The sequence below is a fragment of the Delphinus delphis genome, chromosome 20 (genome assembly GCF_949987515.2).
Source record: "Delphinus delphis chromosome 20, mDelDel1.2, whole genome shotgun sequence".
Lineage (NCBI taxonomy): Eukaryota > Metazoa > Chordata > Mammalia > Artiodactyla > Delphinidae > Delphinus > Delphinus delphis.
Window position 1 is genome coordinate 4,490,669 of NC_082702.1, and position 18,131 is coordinate 4,508,799.

The following is an 18,131-nucleotide window of genomic DNA, read 5'->3' on the forward strand; positions in this document are numbered from 1 at the left end:
CGAAGAAAGAACACGCAAAACCCTTGGTTAGGTTCCCTTCCTCCTGTTGCAAGGCTGGCTGTGCCTGCTCCTCTTGTGTTGGAGCGCCCTCTCGTGGTGACACTAATCCGCTGCAGTCTCGGGCCAGTCCTGGTTTGGCGCCCTGAGACGAGGTCAGAGGACCCTCTCTAAGACTCAAAATAGGGCCACTTTTCACAGTCCCCTTGGAAAATAATTCAAAACTGGATTACCACCATCCGAGAAAGCTCCAAATTTTAAAAAAATTTCTCTTGCCCTATTGGATTGCTGGGTAATTATGTAAAATTCTTTCAGATTTGCAGGTTCTATTAACTAGGCAACTTCAGCCTCCATTTGCTTCTATGGAAACGCTGACTGCAGGATTCCCTCGCGTTTTCATCAACTCTCTTGACTACATTCACGTGTGGGGAATTAGAGAGTTACCAGGAGGTTTTCCACTGGTCCCAAGAGTCTTAAGTACTCACTTTGACCAGCAGATTTTCTCCTAAAACTAACTGGATGGAAAACTTTTCAACGTTAGCATTTCCAAAATTGAGATGCATGTTGTCATTGAGGGCATATTACTATTGGGGTTCAAGAAGGGGTGGCCATAAAGGCGTGGAAGCAACTAAAATGTCCTTCATAGATGAATAGATACGGATAGTGTGGAATACATGTACAATAGGACATTCCTCAAAGAAAGGAATAAAATATTGCCATTTGCACCAACATAGATGGAACAGGAGATTTTTATAGTATGTGAAGTAAGGCAGACAGGGAAAGTCTAATATTACATGATATCACAGAAATGTGTGGTCTAAAACTAATGCAAATGAATCTATACAGAAAACAGAAACAGAGTCACAAACATACAATACAACACATGGTTACCAAAGGGGAAAGGGAGGGAGGGACAAATTAGGAGTTGGCTTTCACAGATACACGCTATTATCATATATAAAATAGATACACCAGAAGAATTTACTGTAGAGCACAGGGGTCTGTATTCAATATCTTGTGATAACCTTATAATGAAAAGGAATCAAAAATGAAAGAATATAGAGGTATATATATACGCATGTAAAAGTGAAGTAACCTGCTGACACCTGTAACTATCACCATATTGTATAGCAACTACACTTCATTTAACAAAGAAAGAACGTGGGGCAACCCTTGGTTAGTTTCCCTTCCTCCTGCTGCAAGGCTGGCTGGGCCTGCTCCTCTTGTGTTGGAGCGCCCTCTGGTGGTGACACTAATCCCCTGCAGTCTCGGGCCAGTCCTGGTTTGGCGCCCTGAGACAGTGGTCAGACGTTCCCCTATACACCTCAAAATAGAGACACTCTTCATGGTCCCCTTGGAAAGTAATTCAAATTTGATTACCACCGTCCGAGGAGCCTCCAAATTAAAAATATTTCTCTTGCCCCAATGGACTGCTGGGCAATTAAGATAAAATTCTTTTTGATTTGCAGGTACTATTACTCTGTAACATAAATCTCCATGTGCTGCTATGGAAAAGGCGACGCCTAGATTCCCTTGTGTTTTCATCAACTCTTTTGAGTACATTCATGTGTGGCACATAAGAGAGTTATCAGGACAGCTAGCGTTGATCCCAAGAATCCTTTTTTTTTTTAATTGAAGTATAGTTGATTTACAATGTTCTGACAATCTCTGCTGTACAGTAACATGACTCAGTTTTACACATATATACATTCTTTTTTCAATATTCTTTTCCATTATGGTTTATTTTAGGATATTGGATACAGTTCCCTGTTCTCTACAGTAGGAGTTTGTTGTTTATTCATTGTAAATGTAGTAGTTTACATCCACCATCTCCAAATTCCCAGTCCATCCCTCTCCCTCCACACCCCCGTCTGCAACCACAAGTCTGATCTCTATGAATGTGCATTTTTCTGTTTCTTAGATAGGTTCATTTGTGCCAAATTTTAGATTCCACATGTAAGTTATATCATATAGTATTTGTCTTTCTCTTTCTGACTTACTTCACTTAGTATGATAATCTCTAGTTGCATCCGTGTTGCTGCAAATGGCATTATTTTTTTCTTTTTTGAGGCTGAGTAGTACTCCATTGTGTAATTGTACCACATCTTCCTTATCCATTCATCTGTTGATGGACATTTAAGTTGTTTCCATGTCTTGGCTAATATAAATAGTGGTGCTGTGAATATAGGGGTACATGTATCTTTTTGAATTATAATTTTGTCCGAGTATATGCCCAGGAGTGGGATTGCTGGATCATAGTTTTCTAAGGAACTTCCATACTGTTTTCCATAGTTGCTGCACCACTTACATTCCCACCAACCGTGTAGGAGGGTCCCCTTTTCTACACACTCTCTCCAGCATTTGTTACATGTAGACTTTTTAATGATGGCCATTCTGACCAGTGTGAGGTGGTACCTCATTGTAGCTTTGATTTGCATTTCTCTAATATTAGTGATGTTGAGGATCTTTTCATGTGCCTACTGGCCATCTGTATGTGTTTTTTGGAGAAATGTCTATTAAGGGCCTCTGTCCATTTTTCGAGTGGGTTTTTTTGTTTTTTGTTATTGAGTTTTATGAGCTGTTTGAATGAGGAACTGAAATGTCCATCACAGATGAATAAAGATGGGGTGGTATATATGTACCATGGAATATTCCTCAGCCATAAAAAAGAATGAAATATTGCCATTTGCAGCAACACAGATGGACCTAGAGACTTTCACAGCAAGTGAAGTAAGGCAAAGACAAATATTATATGGTATCAACTATATTTGTGATCTAAAAAAATAATGCAAATAAATCTATATACAAAACAGAAACAGAGTCAGAAAACTGGAAAACAACATATGGTTACCAAAGGGAGAAAGGGAGGAATTAGGAGTTTGGGATTAAAAGACACTATCATATATATGGAAAATAGATAAAAGTCTTTACTGGGTAGCACAGGGAACTGTATAACATCTTGCAATAACCTATAATGGAAAAGAATAGAAAAAAACGAATATATATTTGAATCACTTAGCTGTACAGCAGAAACTAACACAATGTTGTAAACCAGCTATACGTCAATTAAAAGAAAAAAAGTTTATGGGGAAACACTTGGTTTGTTTCCCTTCCTCATGGTGCAAAGCTGGCTTAGTCTGCTTTTGTGGTGTTGGAGCGCCCTCTGCTGGTGATATAAATCATCTGCAGTCTCGGGCCAGTTCTAGCTTGGCTCCCGGCGACAGAGGTCAGAGGTCCCTCGATAAAGGTCAAAATAGGAGCATTCTTCATACTCCCTTAGGAAAATCATTCACAATTTGATTAACATCATCCATGGATGCTCCAATGTTTAAAACAATTTCTCTTACGCAGGGGCTTCCCTGGTGGTGCAGTGGTTAAGAATCCGCCTGCCAATGCAGGGGACACAGGGTTGATCCCTGGCCCGGGAAGATCCCACATGCTGTGGAGCAACTAAGGCTGTGCGCCACAACTACTGAGCCTGCGCTCTAGAGCCCACAAGCCACAGCCACTGAAGCCTGCGCTCCTAGAGCCTGTGTTCCGCAAAGAGCCTGTGCTCTGCAAGAGAAGCCACTTCAATGAGAAGCCTGCGCACCTCAACGAAGAGTAGCCCCCGCTCGCTACAACTAGAGAAAGCCTGCATGCAGCAGCGAAGACTCAACGCAGCCAAAAACAAATAAATAAAATAAAATTATATTTAAAAAAAAAAACAGGAAAGAAAATGCAGCAAGGCTGTCAATTCCCAGAAAATTCGTTTTCTTTGTAGTCCCAACGGAGAGTGCTTTTTAAATTTTTTTTTTTTTTGGTCCTATCGTAGCATCATCAATTATCTGATGTCATTTGCTTTGGAATATATATATATTTTTTTTTTTTTTTCTTTTGAGACATTGAGTCATACTATGCTTCTATTGTGTTTAGAGAATAGAAGGGACAACATATGTGCCCCATCTTCACACCTTTCTCTCTACTGCACCCTTTAAACATTTCCTTTTTGAGCTGCAGATACACGTAATTAGAAGGTTCGTAATCCTCATCTGGTACCACAATAGCATTATGGACCCACACGTGCCTTTGTGTTCTTTTTGTTTCCTTCCTTGCCCTCCCCAGATCTCATCTGTAGACACTCATGTCTTCATTTTATATAAATAATGCATCTCATCAGCTTCTGTTTTTTTTCCCACTTACCTTCATACACTGAAGGTTTCTTCATGTTGGTATAAGCATATCTAATTGAGTCCTTGAAACTGACCTATATTCCATCATTTGCATGTATCAAATGTTATTGATTCATCCAGGAACTCTGTCCCTATAACTGTGTACAGTGTTGTGATGTATATTCTTATTTATTTATTTATTTATTTTGGGCTGCATTGGGTCTTCATTGCTGTGCACGGGCTTTCTCTAGTTGCGGTGAGCGGGGGCCACGCTTTGTTGCGGGGTGCGGGCTTCTCATTGTGGTGGCTTCTCTTTGTTGTGGAGCACAGGCTCTAGGCACGCAGGCTCAGTACTTGTGGCTTGTGGGCTCTAGAGCACGTTGCGGCACACGGCTTAGTTGTTCCGCGGCATGTGGGATCTTCCCGGACCAGGGCTCAAACCCCTGTCCCCTGCATTGGCAGGTGGATTCTTAACCACTGCGCCACCAGGGAAGTCCCTGATGTGTATTCTTGTACATGTGTCTTTCTGAACCCTTGTAAGGTTCCACCTGGGGTAGAACTGCAGGATCAGACTGAATTTACAATGTCAAAGATATGCTCAATATCTTCTTTTTTTTTCTTTTATTGAAGTATAGTTGATTTACAACATTGTGTTATTTTTTGGTGTGCAGCAAAGTCATTCAGTTATACACACACACACACACATATTCTCTTCCATTTTCCATTATGGTTTATCACAGGATATTGAATATAGTTCCCTGTGCTACACAGGAGGACCTTGTTGTTCATCTATTCTACATATAGTTGTTTATATTTGCTAATCCCAAACTCCCAATTTATTCCTCTTCCACCCCCTTTCCCCTTTGGTAACCATAAGTCTGTTCTCTATGTCTATGAGTCTGTTCCTGTTTCATAAATAAGTTCATTTGTGTCATATTTTAGATTCCACATATAAGCAATATCATATGGTATTTGTCTTTTTCTTTCTGACTTACTTCACTTCGTATGATAATCTCTAGGCCCATCCATGTTTCCATTTCTTTTTCATGTTTATATGTGTAGTTCAGTGGATTCCAACTTATTTTTCTCCAATTTTTGCAACACCATTTAATAAAGAAAGCATCCTTTCCTGGTTGATTTGTAATGCCACCTCTATTGTAAACCATTTTCCCATATTGTATTTGACTTTTTCCTTTCCACTGGTCTCTGTTCCTATCTCAGTTTAAAAAAAATTTTTTGCCAGGCCGTGCAGCCTATGGGATCTTAGTTCCCTGACCAGGGATCGAACCCACACCCTCTGCAGTGGAGCAAAGAGTCTTAACCACTGGACTGCCAGGGAAGTCCTGTCCACTGTTGTAATTGCTATAGCTTGTAATATGCCCTACTGTTAGGAAAATTCTGCATTTTGCTTTTTTTTTTTCAAATTCTCATAGTTATTCATAGACATTTATTCTTACATGAAAATTTTAGAATGCATTGGTCCAGTTTCCTCAAAGCCTAGGCCCTTTCCCCTGTCCAGTAGCAGCAGGTCAGCCATATGTAAATAATCATATTTACATAGATCCTACATGTCACCTGAGGAAACTGACATACTTGAAGGAAAGTAGAATTTAGTTTTTCACAGCACGGGTAGCACTATCTAAGGACGTGGGAGAATCGCTGGAAATTAGTAAAAGAATGCTATACAATACAGTAGCACATTTTTAAAGGTTACACTCCATTTACAGTTATTACTAAATACTGGCTATATTTCCCATGTTGTACAACACATCCTTGTAGCCTGCCTTTTTTTTTCTTGGCTTCACTGCGCAGCACGTGGGATCTTAGTTCCCTCACCAGGGATGATGAAACCTGCGCCCCCTGCAGCGGAAGCGTGACGTCTTAACCACCGGACCACCAGGAAAGTCCACTTGTAGCCTACCTTACACCCAGTATTCTGTACCTCTTAATTCCCTACCCCTGTATTTCCCCTCCCCCCTTCCCTCTCCCCACTGGTAACCACTCGTTTGTTCTCTATATCTGTGAGTCTGCTTCTTTTGGGTTATATTCATTAGTTTGTTAATACAGGAGCACTTTTGACCCCAGTAAGCCGCAGATGTCTGGGAATTCCACGGTGGTCCAGGGGTTAGGACTCTGTTTTCACTGCCAAGGACCTGGGTTCAGTCCAAGGTTGGGAAACTGAGACCCACCCCCCAACTGCCCCCCTCCAAAAAAAAAAAAAAAGCTGCGGATGTCTGCAGAAGGAATGGGTCAGCTCTGTCCTGTGCTTAATGTCTTTCCAGGCTGGGAATTTGCCATCTCAGCTCCGCAGCCTGTGAGGCTCTCTCTGCTGTGCTCGGGGTCAACCACCATCTCGGGAGCTGGACTTGAGTTTTAATGACCTGGGAGACTGCGTCATGTCGTTGCTGTGTAAGGGGCTGCGACAGCCCACCTGCAGGCTCCAGAAACTATGGTGAGTGGCTGGGAGTCAGGGCTGGTGGTGATGGGGGTCCCTGGGATGGGAGCGTTTTCTTGTTTTTATGTTTTTTCTATTGAACTGTTATCGTTCTATCTCTGTGGAAGATATAACATGCTCAGAGGTGGAAGAAAAGCTGTGCAGGGAATTCCCTGGCGGTAAAGTGGTTAGGACTCCATGCTTCCACTGTTTGATCCCTGGTCGGGGAAATAAGATGCGGCAAGCTGCTGGGCGTGGTCAAAACAAACAAACAACATACAACTGTGCAAACAAGTCGTAGAATAATTCACACCCTGCAATACAAACAGAAAATGCTAAACGTTTCCTTCCAGTCGTTGCCTCTAAACATTTTCTGTAAAACTCCTCTTTTCTCTTGGCATTTACTCGGGCAGACTTATAGCTTTTTGGTAACACTTATATAATAAAAATTCAGTCTGGTCCCGGGTAAATTCCAGTCAAATGTTCATGAACATTTTTTCCTTCCCTTTCTCCCAATACCAGCCTGCCCCTTCCTCCCAAAGACTTAGAATGAGATGAGTCATATCTATTTTTGTTTTACTTTTCTTCCATTCGTGAATCTCTTGCTTATCTGGGGCATGGGGTAACTGGGAACTAAGAGGAGGGCTTGGGGACAGCATTTCTGCCTTAATTGGTGCTGCTAGGTTTCCTCTGGATGTGAGTACCACGCACCCCAACCCCCCATCTGGCAGGTCTCCGAATGCTACCACTCTCATGAGGATCATATGTGAGTTCTGATGGGGACCGCATGGGAGGTGTCTCCACCGCCCATTCCCCTGACATGGAATAATCTGGGTCAAACTCTTTCCACAATGCCCTCCCCAGCTCTCACCGTATGTCCTCCTCCTGACCCTTCTGTACCTGTGATGTGGGTGATCGTGCGTCACTAAGCTGGTTTTTTCTCTTCCTTTGCGAGTCCTGCACTGTTGTCTTATCCCTTGTTCGAAAGCTGGAATCTATTGCCTCACAGCCTCAGCCACACAAAGGAGAAAATATTTCCATCTAACATCCCAGCTACAGCGGTACTTCCATAATGCTACCTATTTTTATTGTAACAGCATGCAGTACAGGAAAGAAACACAATTGGGGGGACTTCCCTGGTGGTCCAGTGGTTAAGAATCCACCTTCCAACGCAGGGGATGCAGGTTCGATCCCTGGGGGGATGGGGGGACACGACTAAGATCCCACATGCTGCAGGGCAACTGAGCCCGAGTGCCACAACTACAGAGCCCAAGTGCTCTGGAGCCCACGAGCCACGATGAAAGATCCCGAGTGCCACAGCTAAGGCCAGACGCAGCCAAAGATAAATAATTTTTTTTTTTTTAAAGAAACACAATTGGGCAGAATAGAAACCAGAAAATCAGATGGCATAGTGTTGGGTGGGGCAGGTGGCAGCCCAAATCATGCTGGCTTCTTAAAAAAAAAAAAAAGCATTGATTGACTTGTGTAACTGAAAGTGTAGGTTTGAGGTACGGCTTGATCTAGGCATTTGGCTACCTGATCTCCATTATCTTCTATACTTATTGCTGTATTGGCTCCATTATCAGTTAAGGTTAGCCTTGACCCTATACATGGTGGCAAAATGCCTGCAACTCTGTAGATGACTTCTTTCCAGGTGCAAGTTCTGGACAAAACATCTCCAGGAAAAGTATGATTCTGAGTCATGGGTTTTGGATGGATCCTGTGCCCATCTGTAACCCACGTGTGGTGGCCGGGGACGTGGAGACCCACCAGCTTAGGCCTGGATCCTATACACACTGCTAGAGCTTGCAGACATTAACCCTAGAGAGACTGAGATGGGGGTTTCCATGAGAAACTGGGATAGAATTGCCAGAAGGGAAAGTGGGTACTTGGCTGCAGAATCAAGGTACCCATTACAGACGGAGCTATGAATTGAGGAGTGTCCTTAAATGCCTTTATGAAATGCTTTCCGGGGAATTCCCTGGGAGTCCAGTGGCTAGGACTCTGCACTTCCACTGCGGGGCACATGGGTTCGATCCCTGTTTGGGGAACTATGATCCCATATGCCATGCAGCATGGCAAAAAAAAAAAAAAAAAGAAAGAAAGAAAAGTTTTCCATCCCTACATTGGCCTTAACCTGGACTGATCTGGTTCTACTCTACTTTTTTTTTTTTTTTTGGCACGAGTCACGTGGGATCTTAGTTCCCCCACCAGGGATCAAACCCAAGCCCTGTGCATTGGAAGCATGGAGTCTTAACCACTGGACCACCAGGGAAGTCCCCTACTCTACTTTGTAGGGCGCGGTCAGCTAACTGCTACGCGGCAGGAAGCTGAAATAAGCTGAGTCATCCTTCCTGTGGCCACTGCGCTTGCGCTAAGTATACTAATGAGGTTTTAAAGTAGCGACCTATCCGATGCTGGCTCACAAGTCGCACCATCGGCGAAAGCCAATCACAGAGCGACACATGTTCTTAATCCCTATATAAGCAGACTGCTATAGGATTGCGGGGTCTTCCTTCCATCTTTCTTCAACCAAGCTGTGCTCCAATAAAGTGTGATACGAGAAGAATCTTGCGTGTGGCGGCTCGTTATTCTGCTGGTCGGAAGCGGCCCGCCGCACTACTTCTTCTTTTTAAAAGTTTATTTATTTTTGGCTGCATTGGGTCTTCGTTGCTGTGCACTTCTAGTTGCAGAGAGCAGGGGCTACTCTTCTTTGCAGTGCACAGGCTTCTCATGACGGTGGCTTCTCTTGTTGTGGAGCACGGACTCTAAGCACGCAGGCTTCAGTAGCTGTGGCACACGGGCTCAGTAGTTGTGGCTCACGGGCTCTAGAGCGCAGGCTCGGCAGTTGTGGCGCACGGGCTCTTAGTTGCTCTGCAGCATATGGGATCTTCCCGGACTGGGGCTTGAACCTGTGTCCCCTGCGTTAGCAAGCGGATTCTTAACCACTAGGCCACCAGGGAAGTCCCTCTCCTTTTTCTTTTTTTTGCGGTACACGGGCCTCCCACTGCCGTGGCCTCTCCTGTTGCGGACCACAGGCTCCGGATGTGCAGGCCTAGTGGCCATGGCTCACGGGCCCAGCTGCTCCGTGGCATGTGGGATCCTCCTGGACCAGGGCACAAACCTGTGTCCCCTGCTCCAGCAGGCGGACTCCCAACTACTGCGCCACCAGGGAAGCCCCCTCTCCTTTTTCTTAAACTGGTCCCTAAAAATATCATCCTGATTCCCTACGAAGATGAGACTTTCCAACATAACTGCTGATATGGCTTCAACCACTTCCTATCTTCCACAGGCTGGACAGCTGTGGCCTCACAGCCAAAGCTTGTGAGGATATCTCTTCCACCCTGGGGGTCAACCAGACCCTAACAGAGCTTTATCTGACCAACAATGCCCTGGGGAACACAGGTGTCAGGCTGCTATACAAGAGGCTGAGTCATCCCAGCTGCAAACTTCAAGTCCTCTGGTAAGAGATGGTCCCTGCTTCTGGAGGAGACAGGATACAGGGCTTGGAGTTAGAAGGAAAAGTCAATCCTTGAAACCCTCCGTTTGGATAAACAGATAACCTAGAAAATTTGCAAATAGTTCCTTTGTCCACTTGTGTATGCAATTTGTGCAAAATACAGAGGTCTTACTTTGCCTCTTGGGAGATACCCATACCTTTTACTGGTGGTGTGACCTTGGGTAATTTAACCTTGGTTAATTACCTAATCTGACAAGTGAGGCCATTGTAACTTAATGAGAATCTGGAATTACTCTGCCTGGCCTCAAATTCTAATTCCTGTCACTCACCAGTTTTGTGATGTATTTTTGTAAATGAGTCAACCTCTTGGCACTTCAGTATCCCTGTCTGTCAAATGAAAATAGCTGCTTCTTCATAAGATTATTACAAATTAAATGAGTTCACAGAGGTTTGGGATTATAAAATGGTGTGCAGCTCAGAGTAAGCCTACTTCCCGATAGGATGCGGTTTCAGATGAAGAACTAGTTAATGGAATTATGTATTTTAACAGGGCAGGATGCACGCGTGATAGGTTTAATATATCATCTGAATGCCACAATCGTGGCCTGGACAATTTCCCACTCTGTGTCCTCAGGCTATTTGGAATGGACCTGAATAAAATGCCCCACAGAAGTCTGGCCGCTCTTCGCCTAATGAAACCTTACTTGGACACTGGCTGCTGAAGGGTTCCAGCTTCTGGTTCTTCTCTTGAACTCAGGACAAAGGAGGGTCACCCCAGAACCCGAGAATCAACAATGAGCCTGTTCTTTACTCCCTCAAGAGACAAATTCCTCGGCCGGATAATCCTTGCCGCTTGGGGGTCTATGTCATCCCCGTGGGACAGAGCTCGGAAGTTTAGTTTTGGGAGTTGGTGCTTTGGAGAGAATTCTCCAACCTCCACCGCTCCTCCCCCCACCCCGCCGCCGAATACCCGGCAGTGTCAGAGGATACTGGGGTTGGGGAGCTACTGGCATCTCGTGGGTAGAGGCCAGGGGTCCTGCTAAACGACCTATAATACTATAATACACAAGACAGCCTCCCATAGCAAAGCGTTAGGGACTGCTGACGGAACCCCACCCCCGCGCCTTGACCAGGCCAGCTTACCTGAGTTTTCTCACAACGGGAGGTCCCGGTAAGGAACATGGTAAACTAAGCAGGGGAATTCGGGAGGGGCTAAAAGAGGGAGGAGATGACCAGCTTTCCAGAGTCCTCACTGAATCCATCTTGGCTGAGAGATGCACGCACCACCGGGGAGGACCCCGAGTCAGACTATGGGCCGAGCAAGATGATTGGCCAGAGACAACACGGAAACTAACCTCATTACCATAAACCCTGAGACTGCAAGCCACGTGGCAGAGCAGTTCTCCCGGGTTCCCTCACCCTGCTGCTCTGTTTGGGCGCCCCTTCCCAAGTCTTTTGTCAGCACGTGTCTCCTGGGACAACTCATTGACGAGTGTTAGACAAGAGCCCACTCTCGAGCCCTGGAAGGGGTCCCCCCTCCTGCAACAACAGCACTTAGCTTCAGTGTCAACTGTGCCAATGTTGAGAAACCTTATTCTCAGAGAGGATCGGTGCAGTGAGGATATTAGGCAGTTTGGGAGGATGGTGTATCTTAGAATGATTGTCATGCCAACAACCCTTGCAATTTTGGTTTGCACCACGATTCTGTCCTGACTGGAGCTAACAGGACTACGGTTGGACACCTGCAGGCTGGCCAATGACCTACACCAGGCTTTGGATGAAAACATGAAATCAGCCCTAATTTCATTATTGGGGACCTGAGCTAGGAAACTTCAGACTATGCCAATGATCATCGGCAAACTGCACCAGGCTGCCATGAGCACGCCATGCTGAAGATGTCTAGAAGGACCAGAATTTACTAGGAAGCAGAGGAAATTTGTACATAAGGCTTAGTGACTTTGTAACCTATGAAAGGTTGAAAACCCCAGACTCTGAAGATGACATTCCTGTGGCCATCAATAAACGTTCCGGCTACTCACATAAAACTGTCCCTTGGGCTTCCCTGGTGGTGCAGTGGTTGAGAGTCCGCCTGCCGATGCAGGGGACGCGGGTTCGTGCCCCGGTCCGGGAAGATCCCACATGCCGCGGAGTGGCTGGGCCCGTGAGCCATGGCTGCTGAGCCTGCGCGTCTGGAGCCTGTGCTTCGCAACGGGAGAGGCCACAACAGTGAGGCCCCGCATACCGCAAAAAAAACTGTCCCTTGAAATACTGATTGCTGAACCCTATAATTAAACCCTTAAATTATTAAATCCTTGGCTTAACCTAGCCTCAGATCTCCCTTACAAGCAGCTTCTGAAACAGCTCTTCTCACAAGCTCTATTTGATCTTGACCAGACTTTTTAAGGCTGACTGAACTAAGGTAACCTGTCCCACTTTAACCTAATTCCTAGGCTGTTATAAAGCTAAAGGCTAATGAAATCTGTGGGTGTGAACGTTGAGTATGCCTTGACATGAAGGTATGGGTTTTCTGGTTTTATATTCATAGTATACAATTAGCAACACAGAACTCCCAGGACTTGAGTGTAATTACTGGTCACTCAAGGTCCAGTAGCTGGAATGGTTTGGGGAGGGCTACTGGGAAACGAGTCTGTTGAGATGGGATTTCCCGATTATAACAGCTGGAATTTTTAACTATAAATGGAGTATAACATGTGTGTTAATCACATTTCTGTACACCTGTTAATTCTATTAACTATATTTCAGGAATTTCAAATTACCCCCAATTACCAAAGCAAATCATGAAGCTGCATCCCCAAATTCTAAGGACAGTACTCCTGGCACAAGACTTTTATATTTACCTGTAGTTTAATAAGAGTCTTGGCAGACTGCTAGCCCATTGATTCCAAGACCCTAGTTCAGCCATTTGAACTTCTGAGTAACTTAACTTGCACTTAATACAATTAACTCTTAATATTGGGTTGGCCATTTGTTTGGGCTATTCTTGTTATATCAAACTTCTTGGCCAACCCGATATTTGAGACCCTCCTAGAATTGTCCTTTACAACTTACACCTTTCATAGCTTTCTCTTGACAACCTGTGTAGAGCTGATCAGAAAGCTACAAATTCCTTGGTCTTCTGAAGGGTATTTTTGTGAGTGCTATTAACCAAAACTTGAAAATAACTTAATATGGAAAATATGGCAGGTTTCCCCATAAAGGTAGGGAACACTAGGCCTCAAATTTTTTTTGCCACACCTGAAGGTTTCTGGGATCTTATTTCCCCACCCATGGACTGAAAAGCACACCCTCCACAGTGAAGTAGCCTAACCAGGAATTCCCTCTAGGCCTTAATTTACTAAGCCCAAACCCTCTCCATTTGACTACTTCTGATAAAGGGCACTAAAATCATAAGGGAAACAGGCTTTTCCTCTCTTGCTGCTTAAAGGGCAAGCAAAATGTTCAGGAGGCACACCACTGGGTTGGCCCACTTCACGCCCCCCAGGACCCGCTAACTTACAGAAACTGGGGATTTGGAATTCCCGGAAAAATAGGCAAATTCACACACAATATGGGTGTACAATTTTATTGACATTTTAATTTCACCGAGTTCACTAGCCATTTTTTCAGATCTTTAAAGACAAAACACCTTTAGGGCTGCATGTATTGAGCACTGCACAATATATTCCACCAACTAGACAATCGAAGGGCTATAACTATACCCTTAGGAGCACATAATTATAGGAACAAGCCCTGGAACTGGAGGACAAACCTGCCCCGCCATTCAAGAATGAACAGAGATCTTTGGTTGCTGACAGAATCTCCCCTTGACTTCGGACTTGAGACAAACCGAGGGAGTCTGTCAGTATACAAAAACCACTGTCTTCAGTAACAGGATGGACTGGCCAGGGCCAATTCAGATTGGGGGCCAGTCTGAGGTGAGCAGGGTTGGCTGAAGGCTGGAAATGTTGCGGCTCAAGGCCGGCATCGGCAGGTGAGAGCAGCCATCTTCTAAAAATCGCCGATCTCTAACATGCCATTTCCCAAACAGGGACGCTCGAAATGGGAGCACTTTCCAGTCGTATAAAACGGCAAGCACCCCCATTTTGAGTATCACGGTCTGAGTTGTCGGAACTTGTTCCTGGAGAAAACAGCGAAGAATCTCGAGCATATGAACCTGTTCTAGAAAGCGCCTAGACTTTACGCATGCCTGAAAGGTCACTGATCTTAAGATGTTAAAAAGCATAGAATTATTACCATTACTTGGAGAATGATCATGTTTGTAGGCGGTATTGGTATTTCGCTACTAATTTTTATTCCCCCTCCGCCACTTAGAAAGCACATACCGGTGGGTGACCTTTACTGAAATGTTCCCTAAATTCACATGAGAGCACTTATAAGAGTAATAAGGTATTTACTGTATTCTAAGACACTGATTTCCCAACGGACTGGTCTTGAGCCGAGCAATCCCAAAAACCTTTGGCCAGAGGTAGCCTGAAGTCTGCTCAGCCCAATAAACCCACTCCAGGAGTTCAAAAAGCCTGTCAAGGACCACCGCACTATGTGAAATGGGAGCTACCTTTAGTCCCGCCGCGTGGCACGCGTGACCCTATTTCCCAACCACGGGTCGAAGCCACGCCCCCCGCAGTGGAAGCGCAGTTTTAACCACCGGACCCCCAGCGAAGTCCCGGAAGCTACTTTCTCAATCGGTAACACTCAAAAGATGGCGGCACTTCCCTTCGTAGAACAGAAGTGCCCCCACAGTTTGAGTACCACAGGCTGAGAAGGTCCATAAGGGACACGCGATCACCCACGGGAAGACTTACCAGACGGAACGCCTGCAAAGGAGTAAGATGAACCCCACCTTAACCCCCAAATCTGGAAAATGGGAGAGATAAAGGTAAGGAAATCCGACCATGCAAATCAAGCTCATAGCATCCCCTCCGCACGCAGTTAACACGAGTCAAAATTCAATGAGCAAAAAAAAAAAAAAATTTCAATGAGCATTCAGCGCATGCAACAGAGTTGGGGGTAGGTGAGATGGGCTTACCTTAAGGGGCTCCATTTTGAACCTGTTAACCAACTGTTGTCACTTAACACACAAGGCACCCCAAAACACAGATTAAAAAAGACGAGACTTACAGAACCTGCCTTAAATTGCTCCACAATGAGTGAAGACCGAAGCTTTCCAATGTAGATATCCCAAGTCATAGACAACACTACGCCCACACATAAAGTTTCTGGACCCAAAGGCCGAAAGAGGGAAGAGCACATACGGTTAAAAAGCTGGAGAGGAAAGGGAGCTTAGGGTGAAAGGAGGGGACGAGCATCCCAATCGAATTTCAGAATGCAGAAGGGAAGGCAAGTCCCCAAAGGATAAAAAATGAAAGAAACTAGTATCCTGGAGATGGGAGAGAATGGAAAAGTAAAGGTGAAACAAAGTGCAGGCGAAATTTACAAGATGCTGAGTCACGCTGCTTTCCTCTTCTGGTGATGAGAGCTGGGCGCTCCTGGGCTCTTATATAAGCCAACGACCCAGACTTTGAGGGGAAGACCACTCCCCTCTACTGGTCTCCACCCACACCCACCCAGCCTTCTTCTGGGTCAGACCCACCCTCTTTTTTTTTTTTTTTTTTAAACTGTTGACTCCTTTATTGTTTATAGCACCAGAACAAACTATTGTTGTAAACAAACTGGGGATAAAAAAGGATAGAAGTACCCAGAAGAATGTCAGTCTACCTCCTGGGGACTCAGTTATTCATTCAACAACTATTTACATATACTACTGATTTGTCGTATTTTTTGAGCAAATAAAATACACCAGGCCCTTTGCTAGTTTTGGGGGTGATTGAGGTGAATAAGACCATGGATTTTATAGTCTAGAACAGTGGTTTTCAACTGAGGGTGACTATTTTCCTCCCCTGGGGACATTTGGCAATGTCTGGAGACATTTTTGGTTGTCACAACTGGGGTGACGAGTGGAGTACAGCCAGCCTATAGTGGGTAATACCAGGGATCTTGGCAAACATCCTACAGTGTACAGCCCCTCACAATAAAGAATTGTCCCCGCCCAAAATGTGAATAGCGCTGAAGCTGAGAAACTATGATCTAGTTAGAGGTAGGGTGATGGACAGAAAAATAACAAACAACAAACAAGCACACATCTAATTGCTGTTCATATTATTTCATCTGAATCTCTCCATATTCATATAAACATTGATGTGGGGATCACTTCTGTGCTCTTGAAATCCAATAGCCTATTGAAAAGTATTTAAAATAGGTTTTAGCAACCATGAATATTAGGATAAAATTTCTCAAAATGTTTTCAGTATCTTTTAAAAATGTGCACAATTTTACTAAACTGATGCATATTTTCGAGGTCTTATTATTATTCTCCCTGTAACACATCTTGGACAAGGAGTAACAAGTCCATGGGACTTGCTAAGGATGGTTGGATGAACTACAGAAAATATATACATGAAATAGTAGAAAAATAAATAAATGTGCTTTAATGCTTGAATGGCAGTACCGAGTATGCTTTTACCATCATTTCATTAATCCCCTAATTTTAGACATTTTCAATTTTTATAAATTTAGGATAATTTATTAATAGTGCTATAATGAGCATTTTCTATTATTTAAAATTTGGGGGGCTTCCCTGGTGGCGCAGTGGTTGAGAGTCCGCCTGTCGACGCAGGGGACACGGGTTCGTGCCCCAGTCCGGGAAGATCCCATGTGCTGCGGAGCGGCTGGGCCCGTGAGCCATGGCCGCTGAGCCTGCGCGTCCGGAGCCTGTGCTCCGCAACGGGAGAGGCCACAACAGTGAGAGGCCCGCGTACCGCAAAAAAAAAAAAAAAAAAAAAATTGGGGGGGTTTAATTTTCTATTTAAAAAATTTTTATTGGAGTATAGTTGATTTACAGTGCTGTGTTAGAATGAGCATTTTTTACATTTCCTTTTTTGTTTTTTTCTCTTTTAAATTTTCTTTTGCAATGAGATTTTTTTTTTTTTGGCCACGCAGCTTGGCTTGCAGGATCTTAGTTCCCTGACCAGGGATTAAACCCGGGCCCAAGGCAGTGAAACTCCTAACCACTGGAACGCCAGGGAATTCCCTAATATGAGCATTTTTGAGAGCAACTTTGATAGGAGTGGAGACATTTGTTTCTGATGTATTCTAGAAATCCGTGTTAACCCTCTGAATATTCTCTGCATTTGGAAGTACTGAAATGAAGTGCTTTGCCCAAGAAAACATGGTCAGAAGTAAATGGAACTGAACCCAGGTTTAGAAGTTCTTGCTTTGGTCCTGGTCAAGGTTGCTGGGGGAGAGCACGGCTTCTGACCTGGCATCTGCTGAGCCCATTCAGAGACAGATCTAACCTGTCCACTCCTCTCCCATCCCACCTGGACCTCTCATACATCCCCAGCAAGCACCTACCCATCACCTTATTTTGTGTGTTTGCCATTTTGTCAGCCACGAGCAGCTTTCTCTTCCCGCCCTTCACCCTCATGGAGTACATTCAGCGCTGACCCCTACGTGTCTTTCACTTTTCATGGGTTTAGCATTTCTGTTAGTCTAATAACTAACCTACCAGTTCAACTATTTGTCACAGTTATTTGTTTTTTGAGCTCAGCTCCCGGGGTGGGGTGGGGGGGACAATGGTTTGTCTTATTCATCTGGTCCCCCACCCCCAAACCAGCCCCGGAACTGGCCCATTAGTAAAGGTGCATGGAGCATTTGTTTTTAAGGGTGAAAAACTCTTTTAATGGAATTGAATTTAAGGAACATGAAACAAAGACTTACATTCAAAGTTGATTTTAAGTAAATTTAATGTAAATTAAATTTTACGTTAGACCCTATTTGATATTTTCCCAGTGATCCCTAACATTTGTGGTGAGACAGTTGTAAGATGACTTTTATTCCTCTGAGTTGACAATTACATATTTGCTTGGTCCAATAGCCTTTGCAATTTTGGTAATTTAATATGCCAATTAAAACCTCAAGTTTTAATCTTTATTAGCTGCTTTTTCCAATTTTTTCCCAGCTTTATTGATGTATGATTGATTTGTTATCTATTAATTAACATTAATTCTCA

At 44.2% G+C, this 18,131-nt stretch overlaps 1 protein-coding gene across 1 annotated transcript in view; it reads left to right on the forward strand.

Moving 5' to 3' along the window:
- Nucleotides 1-10,764, forward strand: part of LOC132416835 (NACHT, LRR and PYD domains-containing protein 2) — a 1,001,898-nt gene extending 991,134 nt beyond the window's left edge. Inside the window, 4 exon segments of the mRNA XM_069540256.1 lie at nt 6,431-6,498; nt 6,501-6,600; nt 9,875-10,045; nt 10,677-10,764. Coding sequence (XP_069396357.1) covers nt 6,431-6,498; nt 6,501-6,600; nt 9,875-10,045; nt 10,677-10,764 — 427 coding nt within the window.
- The last annotated feature ends 7,367 nt before the right edge of the window (nt 10,765-18,131 follow it).